The sequence below is a fragment of the Oreochromis aureus genome, linkage group 23 (genome assembly GCF_013358895.1).
Source record: "Oreochromis aureus strain Israel breed Guangdong linkage group 23, ZZ_aureus, whole genome shotgun sequence".
NCBI lineage: Eukaryota > Metazoa > Chordata > Actinopteri > Cichliformes > Cichlidae > Oreochromis > Oreochromis aureus.
In genome coordinates, this window is record NC_052963.1 from 32874573 (window position 1) to 32887443 (window position 12871).

A 12871-nucleotide genomic window follows, 5' to 3' on the forward strand; every position below is an offset into this window, starting at 1 on the left:
CTCCATAATACTTTGATCAGGAATAAATGACAGTGAAGTCCGTCTGTTCAGGGTGTTCTCCTTTGTTACATCCATGCTTCAGCTTCAAACTAACATCTTAATTGTAGGTGAGACATGTTTCAGATATTTCCATCATCACTTTGAGCTTTAAGTATTTGCCTTAGGGTTTTTGCAGCAGTAAATCCTGCTGTTCTGTATGTTAGCCATGGTTCACTGCAAAAACATGACAGTGTTGTTATTAAAAAGTGGAAAATTACAATAAAATAAAAGCATATTATGTTTAAAAAAAAAAAAAAAGTAAATCTATTTTATACACTAAAAAATAAAATAAGGGAAAGTAGACTGACAAATGTATGGTAGGAAACATTTTTACGCTTAAGAGTATCACAATGGTACATGAGAAAAATATAGCCGGATGCTCATCTTTAGTCTATTTAATGAAGGACTGCAAAACTTTACCGACATAATATGAATTTTTTTTTTTTTTTTTTGTTAGATAAAGGCTCTCACTTTACTAGATTTTTGAATGCAGCATCAAATTAATGATTCAGATGCTCAAAGTAGTAGAAATTTAAGCAACACACTTAAAGTTGTGCTGTTTACAATCAGGATTTTTTTTTTGCTTCTTCCCTGTAATGAACTTTAAATGTAACAATAAGGGATTTATCATAGTTTCAACAAAGTCCATCAAAGGAACAGGAAGAAGTACGTATGGGTACTCTGGAGGTTTGATCTTGTTTCAGATAATTCACTGGAAAAAAAAAACTTCTAGAAGTGCATTTTGGGTAAACTTTCAAGGCTGATATCAGGATGTGGGCTAGGCGGCTGCTCAAAACAAGTTGGAGCATATGACAGGTTGCCTTTTTGCCTACATTTTGTCAACTGGCTCATGGTTTAGCCATGATTCCTTGTGTGTCAAAATAAAATATGACTAAATCATAAAATTAACACTTGTAAATGTTGCTTTTGGTCATGATGGTGATATTGGTGTTCACCAAACGAACCGACTGTGTCACGTCGATTGTGGCACTTGGAGTGGGTGTAAAACGGATTTGGTTGCAGTGTTTAGCAAAGCTTAAATGTGTTGTGTGGGTGTTTCGGTTTTTTGGCTTTGAAAAATGCATTTGGTTTTCTCCTCTACTTAAGAACACGAATTAAAAAGCACAAAAACTCACCTCTGTGCATTTCAGGCCCTTTAACTCAATTAACTACAATTTTGAATGGCTTCTTTAGCTATTCTAAAAAATACTGTGCAAAAAAATTAGCTATTTCTTCGGTAAGGTGGGAGCTTTTCTCAGATTTAATGACATTTGGGGAGGACTTAGGTTTTTTATATTATTTTATTTTTTGATGGCAAGAAAATCAACACACTCCATATTGAAGCACGCTCTCAGGGTTTGAACCAGGACCCTCTTGTTGAGGGGCAGCGGTGCTTTCAGCTGAGCTACCGCAACATTCTGCTGTGTTTACACAGTGTACATGAATGATCTTGTTGCATGAGGTAGGTATATAGATGAGGAAATATTTCTGAAACTGTTGAGTCTAGACAGAGATTAATGTGGATGTAGTCTTAGTTGACCCTTTTAGCACCAAAAAAACACCTGTCTTTTTCTCCTTGTCATGCTGACGTGTGCTAATTATCTTATTATACTCGATGTTGACACTGAAATAAGAGTTTAGAGGTCACCAAAGTTGTTACACTTAGTCATGAGGGAACATGTTGTACATGCGTATGTATATATCTTTAAAATTTTAAAGGAAACTTTGAGCAGCCTGGTTTCATTTAAACAAGTCATGTCAAGACTTGTTTTTCCAGTCTCCTTGCAGTTGAATTTATAGTTGTGGTGTATGTAATGCCCATATTTCACCCACATTGTCCTGTTCCAAAGAAAACTAGAACAATTTTACACAGAAGTCACCATTAGTCCTCTCTCCGTCTTTTCTTTTTCCTGTCTGTTTCTCGACTGCACACTGTCGCCCTCTCTCCCCCATTTCCTTTCAGGCAATCTCTCAGCAGGACCTGGTTTACATGGCCATCCAGATTGCATGTGGAATGAGCTACTTGGCTCGCAGGGAGGTCATACACAAAGACCTCGCCACAAGGAACTGCGTGTAAGTTTTCAGCGACCTGACTCTAGCTGTCGTCATGCTGTCCTCAGTAGCTTTCAGGTGATTTGGTTTGGAATTTAATTTGTCAAAAATAAAGGCCGTGCTTTCCCTCCACCGACAGCATTGACGACAACATGCAGGTGAAGATTACAGACAATGCCCTCGCCCGAGATCTCTTTCCCATGGATTACCACTGTCTGGGGGATAATGAGAACCGGCCTGTCCGCTGGATGGCCCTGGAAAGCCTGCTCAACAATGACTTTTCCAGTGCAAGTGATGTGGTAAGAACTACCAGATATGCAGTTTACTTCCATAGACTGTGTATAAATGATGGACACGGCCACTGTGTTTTCAACCATTTAGGGCTGCAACGAAAGATTATTTTGGTAGTTGACTATAATCTGCCAGTTTTTCTTTGATTAGTCGATTAGTCATTAGTCTGATCTCTGCTCCCTATGGGCAAACCAACTGTTCTAGGCTCGAGTACCTCACCTGCTCAAGTCCGCCCACCTGTAAATATCACCCTGTTGTCTCATCCCACAGCAAATTAAAATAATGACCCAGGAAACATGAATTTGAAAATACTCAAATGTATTTTTTACATCTCTCAATAGGACCGTCAGAATAAAAATGAAATAAATCAAAATATTAGGTAAAACTATTTAACCCTTTAAAACCGGTCGGAGCGGGCACGCTCCATTTTGGGTAACTATTTTTAAATCCCTGTAGAACCGGAACCACGTAAGCTAGCGCAATAATTTTTATTTGCATATGAAACCGGAGGAGTTGTACTTACATCTTATGCCATCAGCTTGTCCTAGGTCACGGTTTCCTTCCACATATAGCTTTGCAAAAATTGCATAAAAAGCACTTGCAGCATCAAAAACATAATATTCCAGAAACACGCTTTGCCGATCCAATCAGCTGTTCAAACCACTTCCTACATTGGAATAGACGTCAGCGTGAACTATCGCATGTCCGCCATTACTTGCCCGAAACCGGAAGTGATGTCATTTTCGCGGAAAATGTTTTTTTTTTTGTTTTTTTTTTACCTTCGGGGCCTTATAAGCTTATACTGGTGTTTTTAAAAGTCCTGCTTTTCTGAATAGTTTCTGGGATGCTTAGAACTCAAATTCCACTGCTGGAAATAGTTTATTTTGATGCACATGCTGTTTTTGTTTTTTTTTTGCAAATTTGCATTATAATATTTATTTTCGTTTTTCCTGCAGTATATAAAAATTTGAGTATCTCAAAAATAAAACTATGAAGACGCTCAAAATAAATTTCCCTTTGTTGGAAACTATTTTGTGCAACTTTTTTGTATTTACAGTTTGTGAGGGATAAACCTCTTAAATTTTTCTAACTAGAAATATATGTAAAAAAACAAAAACGATTTTCTTTTTTTGTAGTTTATTCCACTTTTTTGCAGTTTATGTAGTTACTATGGAGTTAATGCATACATATTATTACAATTTGGGCTATAATGGTTGTATTGATGTATAGCAACTTGAAATGCTCCCAAAAATGGCACTACAGCATGTAAAAATGTAAAGATAAGCTCTGGCGGACTTGGTTCTATGGTAGGTCTTAAAGGGTTAAAGTGCCAGTAGTATTTAAAGGGGACATGGAACACTACACACATAAAGGCTAATTTACACAACTGAGCCATGCTCTCAAAAACTGAAATAGATGTCTGTGATTTCCATTTTCTTCCGTCCTCCTGTTTTGCCGTTCGCAGTATGTTTTTCTTCTTGGTATTGAGTGCTGTCTTGGCAGACTATATAGGCGATACTGCCCCCATAGGTTTGTAAATGTAAAACACATTTACGTGATATTGGTATATGATAAATTGAATCAGTGTCTACAATAATATTGTCAAGGTCATCGATTATTTTGATGAATTGTTGCGGCCCTTCACCTATGCACATTTTGAGGCCTAATTCTGTATAGCGATATTTAAAACTATATTTCTTACTGCCATTGTTTGTATTGACGGCATGTAGAGGCACACTTTTGGAGTGCTTCTTGTTTCCAATGTACTTTCAACATTTTATTATGGGAGTCGGTGGAGATTGACTCACTTTTGAAGTGTCCAGTAGAGGAGCTACAGTTTTTGTTGCTTCCTCTTGGGCTTCATTTTTGCTTTTGTTTGCTTGCTGTTGCTTAACAAGGCAACGCTGTAACTGTAACTGTGATTCGTTGTCACCAAAACAATAGCAGAAGTGACCTTTCCTGTCTCTGTGAGGTTTTTAAATGCGAGTAGGTTTCCAGTAGACATGATGTGGTAAAGGTGATCCAGGAAACGGCACCGATTGTGTGCAATCCATTCTTAGACACTTGGTCAAGGTGTCAAAGGGAAAGGCGTGTCTGTGGCTCTTCTCGCTTTCCTGTTCCAGGATAGAAGACCGGGCGCGGCGGAGGCAGTCGGGAAGTCTGCCTAACAGATCCTCAGAGACACCACTGAGACACGAGCCAGACGTGTCCCCACCCCCCTCCACATTCCTGTTATGGTCACACCGCTCCATGGCAATCATGGCACTTAGATTTAACAGAGGCCTGGCATTAACAGCCACCCAGTGCAAGTCCATACAAGTACCTGGAGCTGTATAGCATCTTGAGTGTGTTGCTGTTACGCACATGAATGTGTTGTGCCCTTACATCAGCAGGTACACAAATCAGATAGCAAGCGAGACAGGATGGGAGCGTTCCTATTGGCATGTTTAAGCTTTACTGGGAATGTTGGCAGCGGCTTATTCGCTGATGTGGGAACAGGGTGGTTTACCGTAGAACACGTTTTTGTTTTATTGTCCCAACCCCCCCTCTGAAGAGCCCACCTTGCGCTTAGTTCCTAAACAGTCCTTGCACTTCCTTTTAAAGGTCCTGTGTCACCCCATTAAGGCTCGGGGCACACTAACACAGCAGAAACTCTGTGCTTTCAGGCCTATTCTGTCTGTCAGTGTCAGTTTTATTTTAAATATCATGGTTTCCAGAGTTTAAACAAACAACTGCAGGGTCAAAACCTACTGGAAGCACCTTTAATATGATTTGAGTAATTCGTCTTTTCTCTGCTCAGAGGTCGGAGTGAACACTCGCAGGCAGTTTGGACCCTGATAATAACTGCTTACACTTTCACGCTCAACAAAAACTGTCAGCAGTGATTTATATTCCAAATACATTTCTTGACATAATTTCCTCACATTGTTCATGTGGAACGTCGTGTATTTGAATACAAGTACAACAAGTGGGAATGCTACTTTTCCACCCTCTTATGTTTGCCCTGTTTAATGAAAACACATTAAAAGCTTGTATTTTTATTTTTTTTTTTATAAAGTGCTGTGAATGAATGCTAAGCACTGGTCTCAGGGTTATTCAGAGAATTTGTGCGTTCACAGTGGGCTTTTGGAGTGACGCTGTGGGAGCTGATGACTCTGGGGCAGACACCCTACGTCGACATTGACCCTTTCGAGATGTCGGCTTACCTAAAAGACGGGTACAGAATAGCACAACCAATCAACTGTCCAGATGAGCTGTAAGTTGGGCCTCTCACACACACACACACACACACACACACTCTGTATTTTCACTTGTATATTTGACTTTGGTAAGAGTTGGAGCTAGTTTTTTGAGTGGTCCTTCCTTTTCTTGTCCTATTTGTAGACGGTTTACAGACCTCAATAATATACAGAACCACAGAAACACTAAGTCCACTGGTATCCGCTGGGTAAGGTATAGATCAGCGTGGCCAGGTTTGGTTTCTGTAGGATTATTACTCTAATCCCACAATTTCTGATCTGCAATGACAGCAAGTCAAGGATGATGCAGTGCTGGACCTCCTTTATAAATTGTTTTGTTTTTTCATGATTGTAAGTAGCAGTTTATCAGTATGACCTTCTCATAACAAGATGTTTTAGCCTTTCCCCCCTCAAAAGTGTAACAAGAAGCAATTCAATTATGTTTCATGTATATAGAGCCACTTCATTGCCTCAAGAACTCCATATTACTGTAGGCTGAGAGCAGTGCAACCTAGAAGTAATAAATGTATGCGCTAGCTTTTCAGCATAAATCTGAGACTGGATGACTCAGTGAATGTTGTCATTTCCACACTAACTGGTTAAAAGGTCAGTTTGCCTACTTTAAAGCTGTAGTTCTCAAAGTGTTTCATAATTTGTACTAATCACCAACAGAAAAACCCCCCACAATGTTTTTCCTAAACAGACTGGTATCAGTGCAACAATATTCTGGAAAATCATTACCGTTCACCTTAGTTTCACCTGAGGTGGAACTCAGTGGCTGCGTGCTCAATCAGTGGGGCCGAACCCAAGATATACAACAGAAATTTTTTTTCATTTGTAAAGACAACATTTGAGCTTTCCAGATCAACGAGAAAGAGAGACGGTGGAAAAGAGCGTCTCTCTTTTTCGTTTTAGAGGGTAGCGTCACTGCAGATCAGTGCAAAGTTCAGTAAAGGTCATCACCTCGAAGCTCAGACAAAGTCCTTTTGCACTGTTTCCAAACACTTTGCTCTCCAATGTGTGCCTTTCTCTTGTTTTGTATATATTCCTCTAGTTTGTATATATTCCCCTTGGCTGTATATCTGTTCTGTTTGCTGTTTATTCCTGACCCTAACCCTTCTGCACATTTGACATGGCGCATCTATAATTTTGTTGTACGTGTACATTGACAATAAAGCGCTATTCTGTTTTATTTTATTCTATGAAATATATGAAATATCTTTCAGTCACCATCAGAGCACCAAATAAGTGAATATCTTCCACTGGAAGGCTGTTTTCATACTGGCTTTTTTAATTTGTCACACATCTGTAAGTTGGCAAACGTCCGCAGTGAAGAGTGTATTTTCAGCTGCAGTGAAGCTTGTTATTGGAGACTGTCAGCACAATAAATGTGCTGCTAGTTGACACATTGTTTGAGGACCTGAGTCGAATCAAACTGTTCAGCTGCTACTAGCTTTGACTGATGCAAAGTTTAACTTCATCAGGCTGTCAAGAAGAAGAGGCAATGTTGTCCCACTGGTTTCATTTTTTTTTCCATCACTGCAGTAGTATTTACCATCTGATCCCCCAAAACAGGTTTGTGGTGAGGAAGCTCAAAGCAGCCCTGGCAGTGCCTGGATTGATTAGTGTTTGGTGAAAATTTTCGAAGAAGTTAACACCTGCTGGAAGCCGACTCGGGAGAAGCAGAAATGTGTTTGTGCCGTTCCCGTTAAATTCTCGTGGTATTTCTGTCTTCGGGGTGTACTTAAACCTGCAAAAGTTCCATTCCCAACAATCTCTGAAGACGGCAAAGAGGGAAAGAAGGTGTCTGGCCTTTACTTTAAAACACCCCCCAGAGGATTTAGGGGTAAGAACTGCTTCATGAGGAGTTGACATTTGCTTGAGGCCAGATCCAGATGTGCTTGGATGTGCCATCCAGCCGTTTTCTGGATAACCCGGGTTGAGTGGTTGAATGGTCCCGGATCACCACTTTTAGCTTTTCTGAGAGTACACCAAGGCATTCCCAGGCCAGCCAAGAGACATAATCTCTGTGGTGTCTGTCCTTGTGTTTCTTTCCACCTCAGTTAGGTATCATCCAGGAGGCATCCTTGCATATCTGCACTAGTAGCTGGAGGAGTAGAGGCTTTACTTTGAGCTGCTCCTAAATAACCAAGGAAGATGCAGGAGGCTGATTTCTGATTTTACACCTTCCATCCCTTCGCCAACCAGTTGACATTGCAACTTACATGCATGTTTCCAGTAAGACCAGTAATGTACAGTGGTTCCTGTCCATGCTGAAGCACTAAGAATAGAGTATATTGTTTGCTACACAGACTGTGAAAGCCCACAAGGCAGATTTTTGATAAACACACATTTATCTTAACTACTTTGAGCTTTGTGGTTCCAGCTCTGCTGTATGTCTGCTGCATTACTGTTTAAGTTCATTGAGAGAAACGAAAAACAGACTCGAATTCGTCGTGCGTGCACGTGCTTGGCAAAGAAAGACGATGCTAAAGAAAACACATTTTGGAGCCGAGCAGTTATCAGACAATTCTTTAGATATGGAAAGAAGATGCAGATTCTAAAACATGGAGAGCTTTGGCATCAGAGATTACTTCACTACATCAGGATCTGACTAAATGTGAAATACAGTAACGCTCTTCCCTCTGGTTCCTGTGTTATGGCATTTAATTATTCACCTGTGACCGTGTGGACTTGATCATTTGTCTTAAATGTTGTCATTATAAGTGTCTTCTTAAGTTTGGCTTTTAACCACCAAATTCCAATTCGTTGATGAGTGCAGATTTGATGAAACTCCCTCCAGGTGTTCCTCGGATATTACTTTTACATGAATTCCTCGGAGCGCCGCCATCCCAGCGCAGAGGCATTTAAAGAAAACAAACTCGTGTCAAATCCCCACAGAAATGTGCAATTCTTGATGATTAAAGGAAACTCAGGATCTGATTGCCTGAAATCTGTTAAGTAATCAAAAAACTGTTTCCTTGCAAATACAATAGATGTTGAGGCGATGGCTTCCTTTTCCACAATACTAGAGCTTACGTAATCGAGGCCGTGCACTGATAGAAAGGTAATTATATCTCACGCATTTCTATCAGCACTGCACAGGCAGCTCCTGGTTCAAGACAATACAGCAGTTGCAGTATAATACTAGGCAAATGCTTCCTTTAAATCCAGTTATTCCTCTTATAAAAACAAAGAAAGCATTTATTCACTTTCATTTTATTTACATGGCACTTACGGAGCTTCAAGAGCACCCCCATGATGTCACAGCATGTATTCATTTGTGTTTCTGAACACAATTTTTATTTTTCTAGTGTTCCTGGACATGAATTTCTCCTTTTTTTTTTTTTCATAGCTGTTGATTCACAAAGATTTTCCACTTTTTTAAAAGATGGAAAGGTCAGCAAATGGAAGCATTACTTTCCCAGGATATCTGCTTGTTTAGGTTTAGGCAGTGCCAGTCTAAACTGGGAGGCCCAATTTTCGAACCATCTGTGAGGTGTTTTCAGACATGACTCCTCTGTGAGCTTTGACCTGATCCTTCTCTGTGTTGCAGGTTCGCAGTGATGGCTTGTTGTTGGGCCCTGGACCCGGAGGAGAGGCCCAAGTTTCAGCAGCTGGTCCAGTGTCTCACAGAGTTCCACGCAGCATTGGGTGCTTACGTGTGAAAGCAGTGGGTGCCGCTTCTTCTTCTAATCCATTAAAGCAACGACACTAAAGGCTGGCGGACACTTTTCACGGGGAATGCACATTTGAAATTGTGCCTTATCACATGAAAGATGAGCAGACTTGTGCCCGAGGCTTTTGTTTTGTACAGTTCTTTTGGAGTTTTTATATAGTTAAATTACCTTTTTACAGCATAGCAAAGTAAAACGACTCTGTGTTCGGTATTGTTCCATTTGCTTTGAAAGCATCTAGAAAAGGCGACGATCGACGATCTCCACACGCAAAGAGGACCAGAACAACAGAAAGATGATATCCGTGGACTTTTTTGTGCCATTGAACGACTTTTTAAAAGAACAATTTAAGCTTCTGCAGTATTTTCTACAGATTCTGTAATGTTGTGTAAATTTTAGATTTGTTTTGGGTGTAAGTAACTCCACAGCAGAATGAGTTAGGCACCAAAATAGACCAGAGAGCTTCAGTAACCATAATCTCGGACACGCTGCTCCGCTCAGGCTCGGTACGAGAGGCAGATCTGTTGAAATGATTTCTCTGTAAATGGTACAGCGTTTCCTCTGCCGCGGATGAGTTTCCTTTTCTGGAGCGCACTCAACAGAGACGTCACACCAATTTTTTTTCCTATGCCAGCAGCGTGGATAAAGACATGTGGACACCACAGCTGGAACATCAGCTCTGCAGAGCTATCTGTATAAACCTGATTTTTACACGTGGACACTTAATATTTCAATGTCACTGCTGTCTTCCTCTTGTACTTTTTATTTCCGCTGTCAGAGCCACCGAGTGTGTGTGTGTGTGTGTGTGTGTGTGTGTGTGTGTGTGTGTGTGTGTGTAAAAGGTGGATGTGATGTGACCAGTTGGTTAGTGAAGCATCGAGTGGAGCATTCTCGCCGCCACCATCAGATCGAAGCGTCTGAGAACCAACGTTCGAAGATGGATTGATGTCAGAGGGACATAAATCGTGGTGGACAGAATCTGTGGGATGCATCTGCTTCTTACTAAAGTACAGTAGACTATATATAAAAGATTGGTGTAGGCGCTGTATCAGCTCACTGGCAGCGTAGTCATGGTCTGAATCGACACCGAAGCGGCGCCTTGCACCGGCAGATGTGACGTCACTTTTGTTGTGCGATGTTTGGCAAGGAGACAACGGCGAATATAACAGTGCGACTGTTATACTGAGGCTTTTGTGGTTTTGTGCACATTCTGATGGCAGAAAAACATCAGAAACAAGTGAAAGAAAACAAAAAAGATCATCAGAACAAGTTCTAAAAAAAAAAAAAGAAATAGTCAGACGTCAGAGCAGAAATGTGAAAATGAGGCTGTGAATTTTATCCATCGCAGAAGAGAATCTCTCAGGTTACAAGCCACAAAACAAACAGACTGGACTGAAGAAAGGATTCGGGTTTAGTGAGCAACTCATATCAGGTGGCTTTCCGGAGCTTAAAAAATCTTTAATAAGGAAAAATTCAACACAGCAGTAACATTAGCATGTTAGCAGAAGTAGCCTGTAAAAAGAGTTTCTCTCCAACATCACTCAGTATTCGTGCAAATTTTTCATAAACGGGTCAATTGGTGGCCTGAACACAAACTGAGGTCAGCCTTTGAACCACAGGTTATCTCTGTGGTTACAGTGTGATGATGGAGCAAGTCCACTCTTTGTTACCTTATTGTTCATTTATTTAAGGCGGAGGGAGTCTGGAAGCTCTTCTATAAATCACCGCTCATGTTTTCTGCAGCGCCAAATCAGCCGTGTCGCCTTAAACCACAGTCGATCAAATATTTGCATTAAATGTTCCAGACATGGCTGCAAACACATTTGGATGCCTTTAGTTTTGGCACAAGGTTTACGAAAACGCCTCACAAGTGTCACTCGCTGCCAGCGGTTCTTCTCCACCCACAGAACAAGTCATCTACTACGTCCATCTTCTGTGTACAGTGTGTTTTTGAGCTGCATTGTTCGGTGTCAGAACGCAGCTCTTCACACAACTGCTCGACTCATTTTGACTTAATCATTGTGAACACACACGCCAGCTTGGTCTCATCGTATCCTTCCACTATCTTTATGATGTGTTTTTTTATGGTCACTGCATGTTGAGATAAAGGTTGTAAACTGCTTCCCAATTTCATATCCACAAATTAAATGGAATCTTTTGAATATATTACCCCGTTCTTTTGTCTTTTTTTTTCTGTCTTCATCCAAAGCTTGTTTTCTGTAGTTCCTCAAAAGTTGCAAACATAGGTGTGTCCCCCCCCCCCCCGCTAACTGTATCTAAATAAAGACACCGAGCTACCGTGAATCATCCCCCAATGTCTGCATTACTCATTAAGCTTCCTTCTTCACTGCTGTGCATTCTTTCTTTTCTTTGCTTCATTGTTTTATGTCAGACAATTTTGCACCGGACATCTTTTATCCTTTCGCCAGCCAGTTGATGTTGCAACCTTACATCCATGTTTCCAGTAAGCCCGGTAACGTACATTGGTTCCTGTCCATGCTGAAGCACTAAGAATAGAGGATATTGTTTGCTGTACAGACTGTGAAGCCCCAGGAGGTAGGTTTTTGAAAAACACCCATTTAACTTGACTTTGTTGAGCTTTGTGGTTCCAGCTCTGCTGCATTACTGTTTAAGTTCATTGAGAGAAACGAAAAACGGACTCGAATTCATCGTGTGTGCACGTGCTTGGCAAAGAAAGACAATGCAGGGAAAAAAAATTTGGACAATGCTTCAAATATGGAAAGAAGATGCAGATTGTAAAACATGGAGAGCTTTGGCACCAGAGATTACTTCTGTGCTTCATTGTTTTATGTCAGTTGGTTTTGTTTCGGCTTTAGGCTAAAGTCACATGAACCCCACACTTTTTTCGGATGTCGTAATGGAAAGTTATGTCAAATCTAATTTGTTTTGAGTCCCTAAATCCCCTTCCTCACAAGTCCCCTCCAAACCTATCAATTATATCTATGGCCCACAGGCTGGAAAAATAATTGATAGCAGGTAAGGATGCTCTTGGTGTGGGTCTGGTGTGAAAAGAAAAGTGCAGTACTGAGGGAAACGGATTGCTGAGGTTTGTTTAAATTTGTTAGAAGCTGCCAAAAGGCCTAAAATAGACAGACACACACCAGACCTGCAACAATATAAAGAAGAGAGGTGACGATCAGTGAGCAGAGCTCTGCAGATGGGATGTTTGCTTTGAGAGTATTGATGGAGAAGTATAGGGAAGGTCTGATGCAGAGGGTGGTTGTGGGGAGATGGAGGCAGTGGATCACGAAGATGTTTACACACAGACTGATGAGGGATAGTTCTTCATTTAGAACCAGATTGTGGCTTTTTGTGGAGCTTTTTGTCTGGAGATGAGTTTTCAACCACTGCAAACCTGCACCTGTGCACTCTCTAAAGCAGGGGTGTCGGACTCCAGGCCTCGAGGGCCGGTGTCCTGCAGGTTTTAGATCTCACCCTGGGTCAACACACCTAAATCAAATGATTAGTTCATTAACAGGCTTCTGGAGAACCCCAAGACATGTTGAAGAGGACCTTGAAGTTGCTCTTTTTTGTTGAGCAGGATTTGTTTGT

The 12871-nt window shown here is 40.9% G+C and overlaps 1 protein-coding gene across 2 annotated transcripts in view; it reads left to right on the top strand.

Annotated features, from left to right (window-relative positions):
* Positions 1 to 11467, top strand: part of ryk (receptor like tyrosine kinase) — a 51450-nt gene extending 39983 nt beyond the window's left edge. For both annotated transcript variants that reach the window (XM_031730509.2, XM_031730510.2), the window contains exons 13-16: positions 2003 to 2112; positions 2231 to 2390; positions 5502 to 5638; positions 9178 to 11467. In XM_031730509.2, the coding sequence (XP_031586369.1) occupies positions 2003 to 2112; positions 2231 to 2390; positions 5502 to 5638; positions 9178 to 9289 (519 nt within the window). In that variant the 3' untranslated portion in view covers positions 9290 to 11467. The remainder of the gene's footprint in view (positions 1 to 2002; positions 2113 to 2230; positions 2391 to 5501; positions 5639 to 9177) is intronic.
* Positions 11468 to 12871: the final 1404 nt, after the last annotated feature.